The sequence below is a fragment of the Argentina silus genome, assembly GCF_951799395.1.
Source record: "Argentina silus genome assembly, chromosome: Y".
Classification (NCBI taxonomy): domain Eukaryota; kingdom Metazoa; phylum Chordata; class Actinopteri; order Argentiniformes; family Argentinidae; genus Argentina; species Argentina silus.
This window is the reverse complement of record NC_139654.1, coordinates 6,714,670-6,735,099: the sequence shown is the minus strand read 5'-3', so window position 1 is coordinate 6,735,099 and position 20,430 is coordinate 6,714,670. Positions and strand designations below refer to the sequence as shown.

The window sequence follows — 20,430 nt, the reverse complement described above, 5'->3', positions numbered from 1 at the left end:
CTTAGATCAGCTGATGGGGCTCCACAATACTGCACTAACCCAATAGCTAGCAAATATACCACACTTAGAAATACAATGACTACAAAACTGCCTGTGATTGGCTTGAATCATGAATTCTTATCATAATGCACCACAGTGATCGTTTGGCTGCATGTATTTATTTGTTTTACTCATTCAGGCTGAATGGATGTCACCTCACTGGGAGATGCTGTGAAGCGTTGGCCTCAGCTCTCAGCTCAGACTCCTGCCACCTGAGAGAGCTGGACCTCAGTAATAATGATCTAGGTGACAGGGGGGATAAGCTGCTCTCTGCTGTACTGGGGAGTCCACACTGTCAACTTCAGACACTGAGGTGAGGTCTGAGACTATTCTTGTTGCCAGACGCCTCATTCCTAAGTGTGTGTTACATTATCATTCTTTGGAATCAATGATACTTGCACAGAAAGGGTCAATAATTGAGACAGACAATGTACATTATCTTCCAATCAATTACTATATAATGTGTGTGTTTGTGTTTGTGTGTGTGTTTTTTGTGTGTGTGTGTGTGTGTGTGTGTGTGTGTGTGTGTGTGTGTGTGCGTGTGCGTGTGCGTGTGCGTGTGTGTGTGGTGGCAGGGGGGGCTGTTCTGTCTGCACTGTCTGAATAACTTTACTCTCCTGAAATCCTGACGTACCTGGCCTTAGATCAGCTCATGGGACTATACAACACTGTACTAACCCAATAGCTAGCAAATACATTATACCAGACGTAGAAATCCAGTGACTACAAATGTATCCATGGTTGCTTGCTCCCCTGTTGAGAGCAACTATAAGTCTCACTCATGAATTCTTGCACCACAGTGATCGTTTGGCTGCATGATTTATTTGTATTTCTCATTCATATGTGGCCTTTCAACTGCCAAATGAAGAGGATTTAAAGCTGCACATGTACATTAGAGAGGAATAATCAGATTCTTGATATCTGATGGAGTGACACTATTTCCCCAGGTTGTCAGGCTGTGGAGTCCCAGAGGAAGGCTGTGTTTCTCTGGCTTCAGCTCTGAGGTCTAATCCCTCCCACCTGAGAGAGCTGGACCTCAGCTACAATCACCCAGGAGACTCAGGACTGGCGCTGCTCTCTGCTGTACAGAAAGATCCACTCTGTAAACTACAGACACTCAGGTAAAGGCTGAATATGTGGCTGGACGTATCAATGAGATGAATGCACAGTATCTATTTTCCACATGATTGTGAGTGTGTCATTCAACCATTGTGGGTTCTTCTGTGGTTGATATAGTGTGGACCATGGTGGAGAGTGCAGGCTCAAACGTGGGCTGATCAAATGTAAGTCACCAACGCTGTAGAGAATAGGACTGTGATATTACTCAAGAACCAGGATACAGCAGAGTTCAAACAGAGCACCAGTATTGTATTCATATGTAAATTTAAAATATTAGTAAATTTGAATTAGTTGTATCCCTTGTAAAACATGTTCAATTAACAAGTAATATTTTGTGAAAAAAAGAATGTTGCCATAACAAGATCACATTGTGAATGTTGTAAGTTATTCAATTGTATTGATTTGATGATTGTTTTTGCCCTCTCAATCAGATGCCTGTGAGCTCACACTGGACCCAAACACAGCACAGAGAAACCTCTCTCTGTCTGAGGAGAACAGAAAGGTGACATGGGGGAGAGAGGAGCAGCCGTATCCTGATCACCCAGAGAGATTTGAGGGCTGGGAACAGGTGCTGTGTAGAGAGGGTCTGACTGGGAGCCGTTACTGGGAGGTAGAGTGGAGTTGGGGAGGGGCTGGTATAGGAGTGACATATAAAGGAATCAGCAAGAGAGGATGGGATGTTGACTGTGTGTTGGGAAACAATGACAAGTCCTGGAGTCTGAGCTGCTTTGGTAACAGTTACTCCACCAGTCACAATAATAATAGCACTGTCATACCTGTCTCCTCCTCTGGCTCCCACAGAGTAGGAGTGTATCTGGACTGGCCGGCCGGGACTCTGTCCTTCTACAGCGTCTCCTCTGACACACGGACCCTCCTGCACACATTCCACTCCACATTCACTGAGCCCCTCTACCCAGGGTTTTATCTTTGGGACTATGACTGTTCAGTGACCCTGTGTAAACTAGTCTCAGGGAGATCACACTGAACACCAAAGGCTCAAAGATAACGGATCAGAACATGATGCAGTTGGATAGTGGTGTGTTTTCACTGAGATGTTGGATGGACAGATGTTCCCTCTCCCAGTGTGTAGGGTGTAGTGTGTAGTGTGTCATGTGTAGTTATATAATTTTTTACTGTATATATATATATATATATATATATATATATATATATATATATATATATATACATTATTAAATTAAATAAAATGCATAGTGAAATAGACTGTAATTGATAGGAAATAGGTTCAGCAATTGAGCGACAAAAAAACAGAAGCTTACATGTTTTTTTATTTTTTTTTATGGAAATGCAACTGACAGTGAAACAATCCAGATGAATGATTAGATGATCAAATCAGACTGATGATGAACTCTGAGAATAACACAGGAGAGAGTGTCTGTATGTATATAAGAGTTGGTTAGATTGGGTGTTGGAGTTGTGATGCTGGATCACGTTGCCGTGTGTAAGATAGCAGGGAGTGGATGTGAAGACAGCTCTCCTTCTCTGTCAGTACAACATGGACATGTTCTGTAATTCACTTTCCATAGATTCCTTCACCTGTCTCTCTATCCAACGTACATGTTGTTCCTTCTCCTATGTGTGTGTGTGTGTGTGTGTGTATGTGTGTGTGTACGTAAGAGTTGGTTAAATTGGGTGTTTGAGTTGTGTCACCGAGGGCGAGTCTATTACGGCCTTTTCCCGGCCTGAACACCATTCCCAACGTTCCCCAGTTAAGCACGGCAGGATCGGCCCGAGGTTCGAGAGCAACCTTGGTGAATTACCATGACACTGCTAGAAAGAGAAAAAGCTTAGCAGCCGGGGGCCCGACCTGACGAGGGACACCGCGGCTGAGGATGTTCCTGAAACACATTTTATCTTTGATCTATCCTTCAAATAGGTGCAACTGCATAACTGCTTATGAATGATAAGTTGATTCAAATAGGTGTGACTGCATAACTGCTTATGAATGATAAGTTGATTCAAATAGGTGTGACTGCATAACTGCTTATGAATGATAAGTTGATTCAAATAGGTGTGACTGCATAACTGCTTATGAATGATAAGTTGATTCAAATAGGTGTGACTGCATAACTGCTTATGAATGATAAGTTGATTCAAATAGGTGTGACTGCATAACTGCTTATGAATGATAAGTTGATTCAAATAGGTGTGACTGCATAACTGCTTAAGAGGAACTAGAGTGTGAGTGTATGACCCCGTGTCAACATGTCTGCTTAGGCCTCATTGTGATGACGGCATGCTACCAATGAAAGTACTATGAATATAAGAATACCAATGTTTGATTGTGTAATCTTACTCAGGGATGATTACTGATGTATGATACTATATTACTGACGTTTATTTTGATGATACAGAGTTTTATTATTGCATAAAAGGGGTTATTGTGTAAGGCCTACGGGGTGAAGTAGGTCAGGTGGTGGAAATCCCCAACAAAAAGTACTACTGTGTCCATAATCAAGTATGAGAATGATAACGATGATTAAGAGTAACAATGTGAAGTATAGAGTGATTTACTGGTTTTGATCTATTATATTTGATTACTATACTGTATTACTGTTTGGATGTATTGTATTGATGTTGATGAGGTTTTGTAACACTGAGAGTTGAGGGACAGAGAAAGTTCCTTAAAAGGACTTCCCCAAAAGCACTTCCTTATTTACCTTAGAAGGAAGCTACTTAGCTACTAGCTTAGCTTAGCCACGGGTCTAGCTAATCGCTCAAAGGGTTAAACACCGCTCTGTTTGTAGACAAAGAAGATGTCACGTGTGAGGAATCTTGGGTCTGTTAGTAAACAGAGAGGATCACGTGGGAGGAATCTTGGGTCTGTTAGTAAACAGAGAGGATCACGTGTGAGGAATCTTGGGTCTGTTAGTAAACAGAGAGGATCACGTGTGAGGAATCTTGGGTCTGTTAGTAAACAGAGAGGATCACGTGTGAGGAATCTTGGGTCTGTTAGTAAACAGAGAGGATCACGTGGGAGGAATCTTGGGTCTGTTAGTAAACAGAGATGTTTACTAAGAGTTTTGGATCAAAAGCAGAGTATAAGAAGAGCTCCCCGGAGCAGCACAACGGTCATTCCCCGCTGAGGAGCGTTAAAACCTGAAGAACTGGAGCAGGACGGAGTGTGTTGGATACCTTACCCCGGGGTGAAACTGGAGCTCTCATTGTCTGGTGCCCGAGAGGTTGACCGTAGCCAGAAAGCTGAGACACTCTGCGGGAATCAGAGTCCCTCGGCCAGGGGAGCATAACACTGGCTCTTTACCACAGCCGTGGCGGAAAGAGGAACCGGCTTCACTCGACGGAGAGGACAAGTAGATCAGGCAGAGTAGGGATAGAGGTAGAGATTTTATTATTTTATAATTTTTATAATTTTTATATTTTCATCATTTTTATATTTTAATACTCTGTCTGTAACCCATTTTTATGATAACTTAGCTATGCTGTAATGCTTTAAGCCATTATTAAACAATCTAACCTGCATTTAAAGTAACAGTTTTCAAAACTCAATTTTTTAAAATGTTATTTTTATTGAACTATTCCATTCATCAAAAGTATTTTTACCTCCTCCTGGTGACATAAAAGGTTATAGATTACTGTGCATATTTCATCATAGGATCAGAATGGTTATATCTAGCCCATCATTACCTCCTTTGGGTAAATTGTACTTACCGATAAACACCTTTCCGCAACCACACCAACTTGCACTCATATAAGATTAGAGCAGTCGTTAACCATAGAGGTTACCCACTTCTGTGTACGGTTTTCGGGGGAGTTTTCAGTTCAACTGAAGTGGGTAAAGGAAGTCAATGGAGGAACTATGGGACATAGACTGTTAACAGCGGAGTGAGTCTAATCGACACCAACCTACACCGGACCTGTTAGGAAGTAGCTTACAGGGTAAGACCCTGCAGGCTGAGGTCCATACCTGTTAGACAGAGGGTTGGTCCGGGGTCCTGTACAGGGTAAGACCCTGCAGGCTGACGTCCATACCTGTTAGTCGGAGGGTTGGTCCGGGGTCCTGGACAGGGCCTGAACTGCCGGGAGACAGTAGTTGAATCACTAGCGGTTGAATCACTAGTAGTTGAATCATCAGTAGTAGTCGAATCACTAGTAGTTGAATCATCACTAGTAGTTGAATCACTAGTAGTTGAATCATCACTAGTAGTTGAATCACTAGTAGTTGAATCATCACTAGTAGTTGAATCACTAGTAGTTGAATCACTAGTAGTTGAATCATCACTAGTAGTTGAATCACTAGTAGTTGAATCACTAGTAGTTGAATCATCAGTAGTAGTCGAATCACTAGTAGTTGAATCATCACTAGTAGTTGAATCATCAGTAGTAGTTGAATCATCAGTAGTAGTTGAATCATCAGTAGTAGTAATCACTAGTAGTTGAATCACTAGTAGTTGAATCACTAGTAGTTGAATCACTAGTAGTTGAATCATCACTAGTAGTTGAATCATCAGTAGTAGTTGAATCACTAGTAGTTGAATCACTAGTAGTTGAATCATCACTAGTAGTTGAATCACTAGCAGTTGAATCACTAGTAGTTGAATCATCACTAGTAGTTGAATCACTAGTAGTTGAATCATCACTAGTTGTTGAATCATCACTAGTAGTTGAATCACTAGTAGTTGAATCATCACTAGTAGTTGAATCACTAGTAGTTGAATCACTAGTAGTTGAATCATCACTAGTAGTTGAATCACTAGTAGTTATATCATCACTAGTAGTTGAATCACTAGCAGTTGAATCACTAGTAGTTGAATCATCACTAGTAGTTGAATCACTAGTAGTTGAATCACTAGTAGTTGAATCATCACTAGCAGTTGAATCATCACTAGTAGTTGAATCATCACTAGTAGTTGAATCATCACTAGTAGTTGAATCATTAGTAGTCGAATCATCAGTAGTTGAATCACTAGTAGTTGAATCACGAGTATTTGAATCACTAGCAGTTGAATCACTACACAGCAAAATCGACAGACTCAAATTAACTCTAATAGAGTTAATTTCAACACTTTTAAAGTGTCCGGAGGGGTCCACTCCCCACAGAGTGAATTTAACACTTTTGAAAGTGTTGCCATGTTTACACTATAATAGAGTTAATATCAACTCTTTCTATAGTTGAAATTTAACACTGGTTAACATTTACCAGTGTTACATGTTTTCAACTCCAGTGCTTAGTGTTAGAAATTAACTCTCTCAGTGTGATTTGAATTTCTATAAAAGGAGTTGCCTCATTAACACTATAAAGTCAAAATATGCTACTATACAATTAAAATAAAACATTTAAATATTTCAATAATTCGGTAATAAACCAATTAAAAATAAGAATGACATACAAGTTGATTGCTTTATAAAAAACATGTTTTATTTTGTTATCATCCAGATCTTGATGGCAGATAAATGGCAGACAAAACAAAGACAATTTAAATGTCCACGTTACACTGGCTCCCTTCTGTCGGTAAGCAAAGGTACAAAGTAAATATGCATGGTTTTTATTACTAAGCATTTCATCACATCTTATTTACAGATGGAATGAACGAAATTAGATGATGTATGTCGCAGAATAGTACCAGACTTTGAGGCTTATTCATTCAAAATAAAAAATTAAAAATAATGTAACAACTTCACTGTGACAACTTTGTGACAGAAATGCAATCTGTATTTACTGAGAACTTTTCTACATATAAGAATAGGGCACTATGTATGCTTTGTGACTATTCTCATTAGAGCACTGCTTGTCAAATGGTTTGAAATTAGTCAGTTCATCCACGCAGATAACAGAAAACTCATCCATTTGGTCTTCTATACAGTAGGCATTAAAGTGGTCATCATAGTACATTGTTTCTACATTACAGGCTATTATGAAAGCACGCTCTTCGTATATAATAATATCACAGATCTTTTTGAAAGCAGGGAGATCATCGGTACATCCAGTGCATATGAACAAATCAACCTGGTACTCAGTACCATCATTTCTGACCCAGTTGGTGCTTGAAACACTTGAACATGCTTCTTAATATAATGTCTGACTAAGTTCTTCCCCACCTTGCAAGGTGCTGATTGTTTTTGATGTTTTAGGACCAAATTCAAATTGTCTAAAACAATAATTTTCAAATTGAAACGCCAGTTGGCGCTGATGCTGCTTCACCAATGATTTGGTGAGATTTTTGAAATCTTTACCACATCTTTTGAAAAATGTGTGTTTGACTTCAAATCGCATGCACCACATATGGATAAGAGGGCCATTTTTTTGCATGCATCTCGGATAGTGTATCATCAAATGGTGCTTGGGGATCAACTTCTTGTCGAGAAACAATGCTTTGAACAGAGTATGGTGATCACAGATCAGATGTTTCAAGTAAGATATCATCCCATCAGTTATGGTGTAGGAAAACACTATATTGACTATCTGTATTAGAAGCAGCAGAAAGTTTCAGTGACTGTTATCCCTTTCAATGACATCACCCAATATAAGTGGAGTGTTGCGCAGAAGACACCATGACTGGACGGCATTCTGACCCAGGTGTTTGCTCTTATCATCCATCTTTAACCCACTTGGTTTGTTTTTATGTTCTGTGGAACCGTAATTAAAGCTCTGTATCCTGTCTGACAATGAGTTCAAAGAGACATAGCCCTGTTTAACAAGGTACTCAAAAACCAGCTTAAGTTCATACTGTACCACACCCTCTAGCAAATCATGCATTATATCAACAGCATAGTTATCAGTGTTATGGAAATACTCTAATGAATTGAGCACACATGACTTTTTAACACCATATAATGACCGAAGTTCAGGATTTTCATTTAGTGCCCTACAATGTTCAGTATGACCCTCTTTGGAACGGAAAATTAACCCAGGATGATTCTCAGTAAATACAGATTGCACTTCTTCCTTCCTCATTAAACAAAACCTACAAAAATGTGTTGCACTGAAAGATTCCACAAACCCCAACAAGCTATTTAAAGCCAGATTATCTCCTGTTACTTGAATTACTGAGCCAAGCAATGGTTGTTCAAAACAAGGAAGCTGTATTCCTTCGGTTTCTAAGATTTTCAGGTCATCAATAAGAGGCTTTAGTATCACATCAAAACCATATGTCTTCAGATCTTCAGTGTAGAATAGAGCTGCAAGATGTACATTCATCAGTACTGAGTTACACCTGGGTGGAAGATTTTTTAGAGTAAAGTAGACACCCCCAATTTTGTGTATCACCTTCTTGGAACCTAGAGGGTTAGCAGTTTCAAAATCGTCGTAATTGAGTAGAATCTGTAAAGCATGCTTTTGCTGTGAGAACAGGGCATGATTTTGAAAATATGACCCATCATTGATGTCTTTGTAAATACCATTTTCACTTTGTTTGTCCTGTAAAAAGCTCTCTCTTACTTGGCTGTTTTTGAATATGAATTTGAGTGTACCCAGAATCGGCACATACATGCACTTGTTTGTTACAGGAACCTGATTGTAGACACCTGTAGTTCTATCTCTGCGCAAATCCAGTCTCACCCCAAGGACATATTCTTTAGGTTCAACAATTTCCCATTTTTCATTGTAATATGTATGCCTCTTTGCCCCCGTGTTTAATTCTGAAAAAGGATTACCTAATTGATCAAAACAGTGCTCTATTTTTTGAGAAATGTCTGAACTCTTAGTTTCAGGAGAAACCGTTTTGAGAACTGCTACTTGGCTTTGGACGTCATTAACGACTTCTTCCATTGAACAAACAATTGTTTGGACAGCACTTTCAGGGAGACCTGATGCTTGCAGATGTGCAACAATTGATCCACACATTTAAGGTAGCTGACTTGTTACTTCACAAAGCTTTGTTGGTACCGGTGGAATCTGCAAAGTGGCAACAACAGTTGGGCGATCACTTGAACATTCCGCCTCACATTCTTTCTGAGTGGCAACATCCTGATTAGTATCAACCTCTTGATCCATGCTGTGACTATGCACCTTGTTGAGGTGCTTTCGGAAGCCACTTTTAGTACAACATGATAATGGACAACCTAGCTCTCCACATTTTAAACGTAACGTTTTGCCAGGATATAGACCATGTTGAAATTTTAGATGGTGACAAAGAACCAAACAATTTTTGTGGTGCGCTTTACATTCAAAACATGTGAACATCTTGAAGGCTGTTTATAAATGCAGTCCTCTCGCTGCAGCAGTCTTGCTCTAAGTTCTTTAACACGTGGGCTCTCCTTTGCTCTTCCGATATCGATGTTGTAAATTGTGGTTTGGATAAATGTGTAGAAATTACAAAGAGCTTCGTCATATGAAAGACTGAAGACGTAGTGAGTTTTGAACAGTTCATCAAAAGCTGCCACTGATGTATGTGCCTTGCATGGTATCGGTTTTCGGTCGATAACAAGGTAGAACCGTTGGATATCATTCCTTTGCTCACCGATGCAGAGGAGGAATGGTTGTTTTGTGTCAGCAGTCTCAATGAAGGTAGTCACACTGGCTCCTTCCTGTAGGTCAGAAAAGGGACAAAGTAAATATGAAAATTAAACTCTTTACATGGTATTTTATCACCAAGCGTTTCATCACAGCTTATTTACAGATGGAATGAACAAAATGAGATGATGTATGTCTCAGAATTCCAAAGTAATCTGCACCTCAAAACGCACATCTGAGGTTTAAAAATGAACTTTTGCATACTTTAAGATATCTCACAAGATGGCTGGCTGCTTGAGCTGGACTGATCTTGGCTGTTTTTTTCTGGCCTCTTGAGGTCGGAGGGAGCAGATGCAGCAGCAAAAGGATTAACGACATATCACTGTCTCATCCTAAAGACATCACAAAATAATTAAATTAGACACTAATGAACACTAATGAACTAATGAACACTAATGAAATATTTTGGAAATACAAAACCGTCTTTACTGACCGTGGTTTTCCTCAGGATGAGGTTCAGTTCCTGACAGAAGCTCAACAATGTACTGATTTGGTGGAAGAGTCTTGCAGTCTGCGATGACTTTTGGCTTGCAGAATGTTGACCACTTTGCCAAGAATTTCTGAGACACTTCGTCACCAAACATCATGGAGAAATCCTGGTCGATCTAAAAACAAGGAGACAATATTTTGATATACAGATTTAAGTATAGATGACAAAGGGAAATGGTGGGGTCAAATACTGAAACTACTACAAAAGCTAAAGATTTTCTTACCAATCCAGGCACATCAAGGAAATGAAGGAACACATCCAGGATTGATGATAATGCATCCTCATCATGGACCATCTTCTGTCGATACTCGAAAGTCGCTCTCATTTTGTCTCTGACCACAGATTCATCAGTTGAATGTCTGATTGTAGATATCGCCTCCCTGCACTCCTCACCAAATAGCTGTTCACAGGCCAACAAAGATTCTCGTCTGGTTTTTGGACCATCCTGAATAACTGTCTTGGAATGACCCCGGGAGCCAGCAGAGGTGTTGCGTTGAACCGTCTTGATCCTCCATGCAATGTAGCCAGTGTTACCCTCAGGATCATAGTAGTGTTCCTGTTTAAGACAACAAAACCAAGGCACACATATTCATATAAATTACTCAACACAATAGGTTTAGACACTGACAATATAAAACTTTACAAAAACTAGTGGGAAATACAAGGCTGAGAAACCTATATACTCATCTGAAACAGGATTTAAATACAAACAAGGAAACTAAAAAGGGAAGAAAGTATAGAAAATACAATGGTTTGGGTTTTCACATAGAAAACAAGAACTTACATATCCTTGTTTGGAGAATCGATCTTGGAGGTACGGGAAAAGTGTCACAATTCCCAGTGCATAATTGGTTCTCACACTTGACGGTGGAATCCTCCTTTGTCTCCCGGGAATTTAGGCTCTGTACAGAACCCCCGACCAACCCTCAGATAACAGGTTATGGATCCTCAGCCTGAGGGGTGTTACCCTGTCAGATGCTGACTGGTCCTATGTAGGTTGGTGTCGATTAGATTCACTCCGCTGTTAACGGTCTACATCCCATAGTTCCCCCCATATCTTCCTCTACCCACCTCAGCTGCACTGAAAAATCTCTATGGTTAATGACCACTCTAATCTGACATGAGTGCCAGTTGGTGTGGTTGCGGATAAAGGGTTTTACCCTTTATCCAAAGGAGGTAATAAGGGGCCAGATATAACCCTTCAGATCCTAAGATGTATTATGCACAGTAGTCTATAATATTTTATGTTACCAGGAGGAGGTAAAAAGGCTTATGAGGGATGGAATGACTAAAAATATAAAAATAAAAACAAAATTTACAAATAATAATAATAAAAAAATATAAAAATTAAAATTTAGAATTAAAATTTACAAAACTGTTCCTTTAAATGCAGGTTAAATTCTTTAATGATGGCTTAAAACATTACAGCATTACAGGCAGAGTGATTATATGGTAAAATGCTAATATTAAAAAAATGATAAAAATTAGAAAAGAACAGTCTGTCCCTACTCTGCCTGTGAAATTTAGAGAAGGCCCAGTGTCACTTGATCAGAGCGTAGCTGGTACATCTATCCGCCAGAGCTGTTGTTATACAAACAAAAGTCCACCAAGGTCCTCCGTTGTACTAGTGTGGCGAGGCCGACAGTCAGAATTCAATCAGAGTGTGAGCTCCGGACAAGGAGAATCTGCTCGGGTGCTAGAGTATGAAAAACTCCAGTTTCCACTCAGGGGTAATCTTCAACACACTCAGTCCTGCTCCGGGCCTTCAGGTGTTACGCTCTGCAGCGGGGAATGACCGTTGTACTGCTCCAGGGAGCTCTTTTTATAATTTACAATGGGGCTTTTTGTTACCCCCACCCTTTCTTATCTAGTTCATTACGTCAGGCATAGAATTCGATCTAGTTCTCAGTCAAGCATAGAATTCGATCTAGTTCATTACATCACCCTGAGTTTGCATTCATGCTTAGTCATGGGCCTAAGGGCACCTGTTGTTATGTCTACTAGACATACTTATCACTCTCCTGCTCAAACTGGACTCAAGGCCACTTCTTATTGTGGACTTCTGCAATTCTACTCTATTTTTGTCCCATACTAATCTATGCCTTTCTCAAAGTTAACATTTAGTACATGTGGTATACAATTATCATTAGCACACATTAATTATACAGTAAAACATTAGTATGATGGCCTACCTCAGAAATCATCTCTGAGTAGGAATTATACAGTCAAACATTAATATGGTGGCCTACCTCAGAAATCATGTCTGAGTAAGAATTATACAGTCAAACATTAATGCATTTGGTTGCCTACTTCAGTATCAGTTAAACCGTTATCACTACGAGGTCCAACCAGATATGTTGACCAGGAGTCATACACTACCCTTATAATTTCTCTTATTCAGTTTTGCCTTTTGCACATATTTGAACTCATTTATCAGTTACACACATTTGAATCAACTTATCATTAATCAGTTACACACATTCGAATCAACTTATCATTAATCAGTTACACACATTTGAATCAACTTATCATTAATCAGTTACACACATTTGAATCAAATTATCATTAATCAGTTACACACATTTGAATCAACTTATCATTGATAAGCAGTAATGCAGTTACCACCTATTTTAATCAACTTGTCATTCATAAGCAGTTATGCAGTTGCACCTATTTGAAGGATAGATCAAAGATAAAATGTGTTTCAGGAACATCCTCAGCCGCGGTGTCCCTCGTCAGGTCGGGCCCCCGGCTGCTAAGCTTTTTCTCTTTCTCTCGCAGTGTCGTGGTGATTCACCAAGGTTGCTCTCAAACCTCGGGCCGATCCTGCCGTGCTTAACTGGGGAACGTTGGGAATGGTGTTCAGGCCGGGGAAAGGCCGTACTAGACTCACCCTCGGTGACACAACTCAAACACCCGATTTAACCAACTCTTACATACACACACACACACACACACACACACACACACACACACACACACACACAGGAGAAGGAACAACATGAACGTTGGATAGAGAGACAGGTGAAGGAATCTATGGAAAGTGAATTACAGAACATGTCCATGTTGTACTGACAGAGAAGGAGAGCTGTCTTCACATCCACTCCCTGCTATCTTACACACAGCAACGTGATCCAGCATCACAACTCAAACACCCAATCTAACCAACTCTTATATACATAAAGACACTCTCTCCTGTGTTATTCTCAGAGTTCATCATCAGTCTGATTTGATCATCTAATCATTCATCTGGATTGTTTCACTGTCTGTTGAATTTCTTCTATACATCCACTCTCTCAGGCAGGGCTACTCATCTCAAGAGCTACACTGACACGACACACTGTACACTACACCCTACACCCTAGACCCTACACACTATACACTATACCCTACACCCTACACCCTACACACTGGGAGAGGGAACATCTGTACATCCAACATCTCAGTGAAAACTCACCACTATCCTGACTGCATCATGTTATGATCCATCATCTTTGAGCCTTTGGTGTTCAGTGTGATCTCCCTGAGACTAGTTTACACAGGGTCACTGAACAGACCTCGCCCCAAACCATAAACCCTGGGTAGAGGGGCTCAGTGAATGAGGAGTGGAATGTGTGCAGGAGGGTCCGTGTGTCAGAGGAGACGCTGTAGAAGGACAGAGTGCCGGCCGGCCAGTCCAGATACACTCCTACTCTGTGGGAGCCAGAGGAGGGGACAGGTATGGCAGTGCTCTTATTATTGTGCTTGGCGGAGTAAATGTTACCAGAGCACCACAGACTCCAGGACTTGTCATTTAATCCCAACCTACAGTCATTACCCTCTCCTCTCCTGCTGATTCCTTTATATGTCACTCCTATATAAGCCCATACCCCTCTCCACTCTACCTCCCAGTAACAGCGCCCAGTCAGACCCTCTCTACACAGCACCTGTAGACAGCGCTCAAATCTCTCTGGGTGATCAGGATACAGCTGCTTCTCTCTCCCCAGTGTCACCTTTCTGTTCTCCTCAGACAGAGAGAGGCGTCTGTGTGCTGTGTTTGGGTCCAGTGTGAGCTCACAGGCATCTGGGGGAAGAGCAGAGGGAGGGAGGGAGGGAGGGAGAGAGAGAGAGAGAGGAGAGAGAGAGAGGGGGACGGAGGAAGAGAAAGAGAGAGAGTGATGGAGGGAGAGAGAGAGAGGAGAGAGAAAGAGAGAGAGAGGAGAGGGGAGAGAGAGAGAGAGAGAGAGAGAGGGGGAGAGAGAGAGAGAAAGAGAGGAGAGAGAGAAAAAGAGGAGAGAGAGAGAGAAAGAGGAGGAAGAGAGAGGGGGACAGAGGAAGAGAAAGAGAGAAAGGGATGGAGGGAGAGAGAGAGAAGAGAGAGAGGAAGAGAGAGAGGGAGAATAAGAGAGAGAGGAGGAAGAGAGAGGGGGACGGAGGAAGAGAAAGAGAGAGAGAGAGAGAGAGAGAGAGGGGAGAGAGGAGAGGGGGGAGAGAGTGGGACAGAGGAAGAGAGAGAGGGACGGAGGAAGAGAGAGAGAGAGGAGAGAGAGAGAGAGGGGAGAGAGGAGAGAGGGGAGAGAGTGGGACAGAGGAAGAGAGAGAGAGAGAGGGAGAGAGAGAGGGGAGATAGAGAGAAGGAACAGAGAGGGGGATGGAGGAAGAGAAAGAGAGAGGGATGGAGGGAGGGAGAGAGAGAGAGGAGAGAGAAAGAGAGAGGGAGAGAGAGAGGAGGAAGATAGAGAGAGACGGAGGAAGAGAAAGAGAGAGAGGGAGGGAGGGAGAGAGAGAGAGAGGAGAGAGAGAGAGAGAGTGAGGAGAGAGAGAGAGAGAGAGGAGGAAGATAGAGAGAGAGAGACGGAGGAAGAGAAAGAGAGAGAGGAGGAAGATAGAGAGAGACGGAGGAAGAGAAAGAGAGAGAGGGAGGGAAGGAGAGAGAGAGAGGAGAGAGAGAGAGAGAGAGAGAGGGGACGGAGGAAGAGAAAGAGAGAGAGGGATGGAGGGAGAGAGAGAGGGATGGAGGGAGAGAGAGAGAGGAGAAAGAAAGAGAGAGGGAGAGAGAGAGAGAGAAAGGAGGAAGAGAGAGGGGGACGGAGGAAGATAAAAAGAGAGAGGGATGGAGGGAGAGAGAGAGAGAGGGAGAGAGAGAGAGGAGAGAGAAAGAGAGAGAGAGAGGGGGGAGAGAGAGGGAGAGTCAGATATGTAGGCTGTCTTTGATGAGTCTCTCCCTCTCCTAGAGATCTCTAGTTGTGTCTCAGGGTTTGTGGAGAGGATCAATGGAGGGAGGGAGGGAGGGAGGGAGAGGAGGGAAGAACAGAGAGAGGGAGGGAGGGAGAGATAAAGAGAGAGAGAAACTGTCAGCTACTTCAGGAGAAACACACTCACATTGGAAGAACTGGTCCTGGGCTCTGGTCTTGGGCTCTGGTGGCAGGAAAACATCCACTCCATTCACTACAGACGGGAGGGAGGGAGGGAGGGAGAGAGAGAGGAAGAAAGAGGAAGGGAGGAGAGGGAGGGAGAGAGAGAGAGAGAGAGAGAGGGGAGGTAGGGGTAGAGGGAGGGAGAAAGGGAGAGGGAGGGAGGGAAAGAGGGAGAGAGAAAAGGAGGGAGGGAGGGAGGGAGGGATAGAGAGAGGAGGGAGGGAGAGAGAGAGAGGGAGGGAGGGAGAGGAGGGAGGGAGAAAGAGGGAGGGATAGAGGGAGGATGGAGGGAGGGAGAGAGGAAGAAATGAGGGAGGCAGAGAGGGAGGGATAGAGGGAGGGGGGGAGAGAGGGAGAAAGAGGGAGAGAGGGAGGGAGGGAGAGAGGGAGGGGGGGATAGAGGGGGGAAGGAGGGAGGGAGGGAGGGATAGAGGGAGGAAGGAGGGAGGCAAGAGGGAGAAAGAGTTAAGGAGAGGATAGAGGGTGAGAGGGATGAAGGAGGGAGGGAGAGAGGGAGATAGAGGAGGGAGGGAGGGAGCGAGAGAGGGAGAGGAGGAATCGAGGGAGGGAGAGTAGGAGAGAGAGGGAGGGAGGGAGAGAGAAGAGGGAGGGAGGGAGGGTGGAAGGGAGAGAGGGACGGAGAAAGTGGGAGGGAGAGGATAGAGGGAGAGAGGGAGGGATGGAGAGAGGGATTGATAGAGGGAGGGAGGGATGGAGGGTGAGAGGGAGAGAGAGGAGGGTGGGAGGGAGAGAGAAAGAGGGAGGAGGGAGGGAGGGAGAGCATAGAGGGAGGGAGAGGATAGAGGGAGGGAAAGAAGGAGAGATAGAGAGAGGGATAGAGGGAGATAGGGAGATAGGTAGGGAGAGGGGGGGGAGAGAGGGAGAGGATTGAGGGAGAGAGAGAGGAGGGATGAAGGAAGAGAGGGAGGAGGGATAGAGGGAGGGAGGAAGAGAGGGAGAGGAGGGATAGAGGGAGGGAGGAAGAGAGGGAGAGGAGGGATAGAGGGAGGGAGAAAGAGAGAGGGAGAAGATAGAGGGAAAAAGAGGATAGAGGGAGGAAGAGAGGGAAGGAAAGAGGGAGGGAGGGATGCAGGTCGGGAGGTATAGAGGAAGGGAGGGAGTGAGGGGGGGAAAGGAAGGATAGAGGGAGAGAGGGAGGGAGAGAGGGAAAAAGGAGGTAGGAAGAGAGGGAGGGAGAGTAGTAGAGAGAGGTAGGGAGGGAGAGAGAGGCACGGAGGGAGAGCAAGAGGAGGGAGGGAGGGAGAAAAGAGAGGGGAGTGAAAGAAAGAGAGAGAGAGAAAGAGTGAGGGAGGGAGAGAGGGAGGGAGGGAGAGAGAGAGGGAAAGAGGGAGAAAGAGGGAGGGAGAGAGGAAGGGAGGGAGTGATAGAGGGTGGGAGGGAGGAATGGAGAGGAAGGATAGAGGGATGAAGGAGGGAGGGAGAGAGGGAGAGAGAGGAGGGAGGGAGGCAGAGAGGGAGGGAGAGGAGGGAGAGAGAAAAAGAAATAGGGAGGGAGAGAGGCAAGGATAGAGGGAGGAAGGAGGGAGGGAGAGAGGGAGAGATAGAGGGATTGATAGAGGGAGGAAGGAGAGAGGGAGAGAGAGGTGGGAGTGAGGGAGAAAGAGAGGGAGGGAGAGGAAGGAGGGAGGGAGGGAGAGAGGGAGGGAGAAAGAGGGAGGGAGAGGATAGAGGGAAGGATAGAGGGAGGGAGGGAAGGAGGGGGGGAAGGAGGGAGGGAGGGAGAGAATGAGAGAGAGGAGGGAGGGAGGCAGAGAAGGAGGTATAGAGGGAGGGAGAGAGAGGAGAGAGGGAGGCAAAGATGGAGGGAGAGGAGGGAGAGAGGGAGAGAGATAGGGAGGGAGAGAGGGGCAGGGAGGGAGGGAGGGAGAGGATTGAGGGAGAGAGGGAGGGATAGAGGGAGGAAGGAGGGAGGGAGAAGCAGAGAGGGAGGGACAGGAGGGAGAGAGGGGGTGAGGGAGAGAGGGAGAGGATTGAGGGAGAGAGGGAGAGAGAGTAGGGAGGGAGGAAAAGAGGGATAGAGGGAGGGATAGTGGGAAGGATAGAGGGAGGAAGAAGGGAGGGAGGGAGAGGTGGGAGGGAGGGAGAGATAGAGGGATTGATAGAGGGAGGGATGGATGGTGAGAGGGAGAGAGAGGAAGGAGGGAGAGAGAAAGAGGGAGGGAGAGGATAGAGGGAGGGATAGAGGGAGGGAAGGAGGGAGAAAGAGGAGGGAGGGAGGCAAAGAGGGAGGGAGAGAGGGAGAGGAGGGAAGGAGGGAGGGATAGAGGGAGGGAGAGAGAAAGGGAGAGAGGTGGGGGAGGGAGGGAGGGAGAGGATGGAGGGAGAGAGGTAGGTAGAGTAGCAGAGAGAGGTAGGGAGGGAGAGAGAGGCACAGAGAGCAAGAGGAGGGAGGGAGGGAGGAAAGGGAGGGAAAGAGAGAGAAAGAGGGAAGGAGGGAGAGAGTGTGGTAGGGAGGGAGAGAGGGAGGGAGGGAGAAAGGGAGGGAGGGAGAGGGAGAGAGGGGGGTAGGGAGGGAGAGAGAAAAAAAGACAGAGAAAGAGGGAAAGAGAGAGAGAGAGATTGGATGGAGAGAAGAGGTAGGGAGGGAGGGAGGGAGAGAGGGAGGGAGGGAGGGAGGGGGGGAGAGAGGGAGAGAGGGAGGGAGAGAGAGAGAGACAAAGAGAGAGAGAGACATGTATCAGTCAAGGGTTGTAAACATGGACAGGTCCCACATTGTTCTGATGGGGGGGGAAAGAGAAGGCCTCACTTTGCAGGGTAACCCTTTGGGGACCAGGGGTATTTTCTCCATTTTTACATACATTTATTCTTTCTCAATTTGAAGTCACTTCCATACAAAATAATACCCAAGTGTTTCATATCAATATTTTCAGTACAAACTCAGCTTTCTTGATTGTGATAGATGTTTACCCCAACAGCACTGTGTGAAGAGGTAAGTAGGCCTAAACCTGAACATTTTGAATCCGTTTTTCAGAAATGTTTCAAATCCCATGTGAAAACATACCTTTACCCATGTGGATGAATTGTTTTGGTGCTTGAAATTCATTCATGAAGTCCTGAGCTACACAGAAATGGCATACAATATGAATAAAATACTAGACAGAATATAAAAAAGGACTTCTAATGGATCCTTGTAAACACATCTTCTCTGCTTTCTGTCTCTGTCACTGTCACTGAAATGTTTGTCAATACCGACAATGCCGACGTCACGTGTAGCGAAGAAGATGGACGTGCGAATTGACCAATCAACGACGGTAAAAGGCAGTGTCTGAGCGACTCAAGCTAGGCTGCTTCCAAATTCACCAATTACGCAGGGAGGGCCTGTACCAAGCTGTTCCTAGGTTAATAGCTCCGTCTGTAAGTGAGAGGGCATGTCACAGGAGGGCTCAGGGGATATTTAAACCATGTTTCTACGCCGGATTATCACTGAGATATTGATCAAAACATTTTGGAAACCCCTGAAAACGCAGCTGCGCGTTTGAGGTCCCGAAAGGGTTAAATAAGTAGGATTAAGGTTGCGGGTTGGGGTTCGGGTTAGGATTGGGGGTTAGGGTCTGTTGTTGGTTAGGGTTAGGGGTTTGGGGTTTGGGTCTGTTGTTGGTTGGATGTTTTCATTGATGGTTTAGTATTTCCATTAGGGTTAGGGGGTTAGAGTTTAGGGTCTGTTGTTGTTTGGATGTTTTCATTGATGGTTTAGTATTTGATAGAATAGATGTTGAATTTTATGCGACTTTAAATGTCCGACTGATGGGGAAATGGAAAGTCATAAAAAGAGGCTTTACCAAGAGGAGGGGAGACAATAGGATTTGCACCCCCTGGGGGAGTACAAAGGTTGGAGTGACCTGGGTCTGCGACGACCATTTAGTCTAAAAGCCCACAAAATGAAATCTAACGTGTTGCAGAGAACCGGTGGATCGACCTTGTTTACAAGAACATTGACCTCCGCGGTGAAACGTGGTTCTTGTCTACAAGAACATTGGCTGAGAATACCCACACTGTGTCTTCTCGTCGCGGCCTGCGCAACCTCTCACTCACCACTCTTTCTTCCTCTGTCTTAACCGCCCTACCCTCTGTTGAATCTTTCTCTCTTCTATCCACTGACGCAGCTTCCTCCACCCTCCTGTCCTCTCTTTCCTCATCCGTCGACTCTCTCTGTCCACAGATATCAAGGCCGGCACCATCCTCTCCACGCGCTCCCTGGCTGTCTGAAACCCTGCAAGCTTGATGATCTAGACCCTTATCTCTCTCTCCTCCTCAACTACACCTCATCTGCATCAGCTGGTAAAGCCTTATACTACCATCCCAAAATTCACACCTCTGTCTCTGACCCAAGAAAACTGTTCTCCACATTTTCCTCACTCCTCAACCCTCCTCCTCCCGCTCCTCCCTCCTCTCTGTCTGCCGATGACTTTGTCACCTATTTTGAAAAGAAGGTTGATGACATTAGCAGCTCCTTCCCTCTACCTCTCACCAACAATGCTACCTCTCCTCCCAAACCCACTGTGCAACACCCAGTCTCTGGTTTATCAGATTTCTCCCCCTCTCGCCTGAGGATGTTCAAAAACTGGTCACATCCAAGCGGGCAACCCCAACCCCAAGACCTCTTTCACCCCTGCTAACTCGCTGTACAAGTTCTCTCCTGCTAATGAAATCAATTTTAAAAAATTAATAAAAATAGCCTACTGGCATTACAACTGCCAATGGCCCCTGGTGTGAGCATTGATTACTTTGTCTAATGATGACTGTTGGAAAGATGATTCACTTACTTAAACAAATGTATTTTTGTAAGTCGCTTTGGATAAAGGCGTATGCTAAATGCCATGAATGTAATTTGTAAAAGACGGATCCGTTTTCTATTGGGACTAAGTGGATTAGGG

At 44.3% G+C, this 20,430-nt stretch overlaps 2 protein-coding genes across 2 annotated transcripts in view; one reads left to right on the top strand and one right to left on the bottom strand.

Moving 5' to 3' along the window:
- Positions 1-20,430, top strand: part of LOC310823752 (uncharacterized protein) — a gene marked incomplete at both ends in the record, with an annotated part of 236,340 nt that overhangs the window by 206,827 nt on the left and 9,083 nt on the right. The window contains one exon of the mRNA XM_083696598.1: positions 994-1,160. Coding sequence (XP_083552724.1) covers positions 994-1,160 — 167 coding nt within the window. The remainder of the gene's footprint in view (positions 1-993; positions 1,161-20,430) is intronic.
- The window catches only part of LOC310823645 (tripartite motif-containing protein 16-like), a gene marked incomplete at its 5' end in the record, with an annotated part of 13,148 nt that continues 4,471 nt past the window's right edge, over positions 11,754-20,430 (bottom strand). Inside the window, one exon of the mRNA XM_083696528.1 lies at positions 11,754-14,194. Within this exon, the coding sequence (XP_083552654.1) occupies positions 13,649-14,194 (546 nt within the window). The 3' untranslated portion in view covers positions 11,754-13,648. The remainder of the gene's footprint in view (positions 14,195-20,430) is intronic.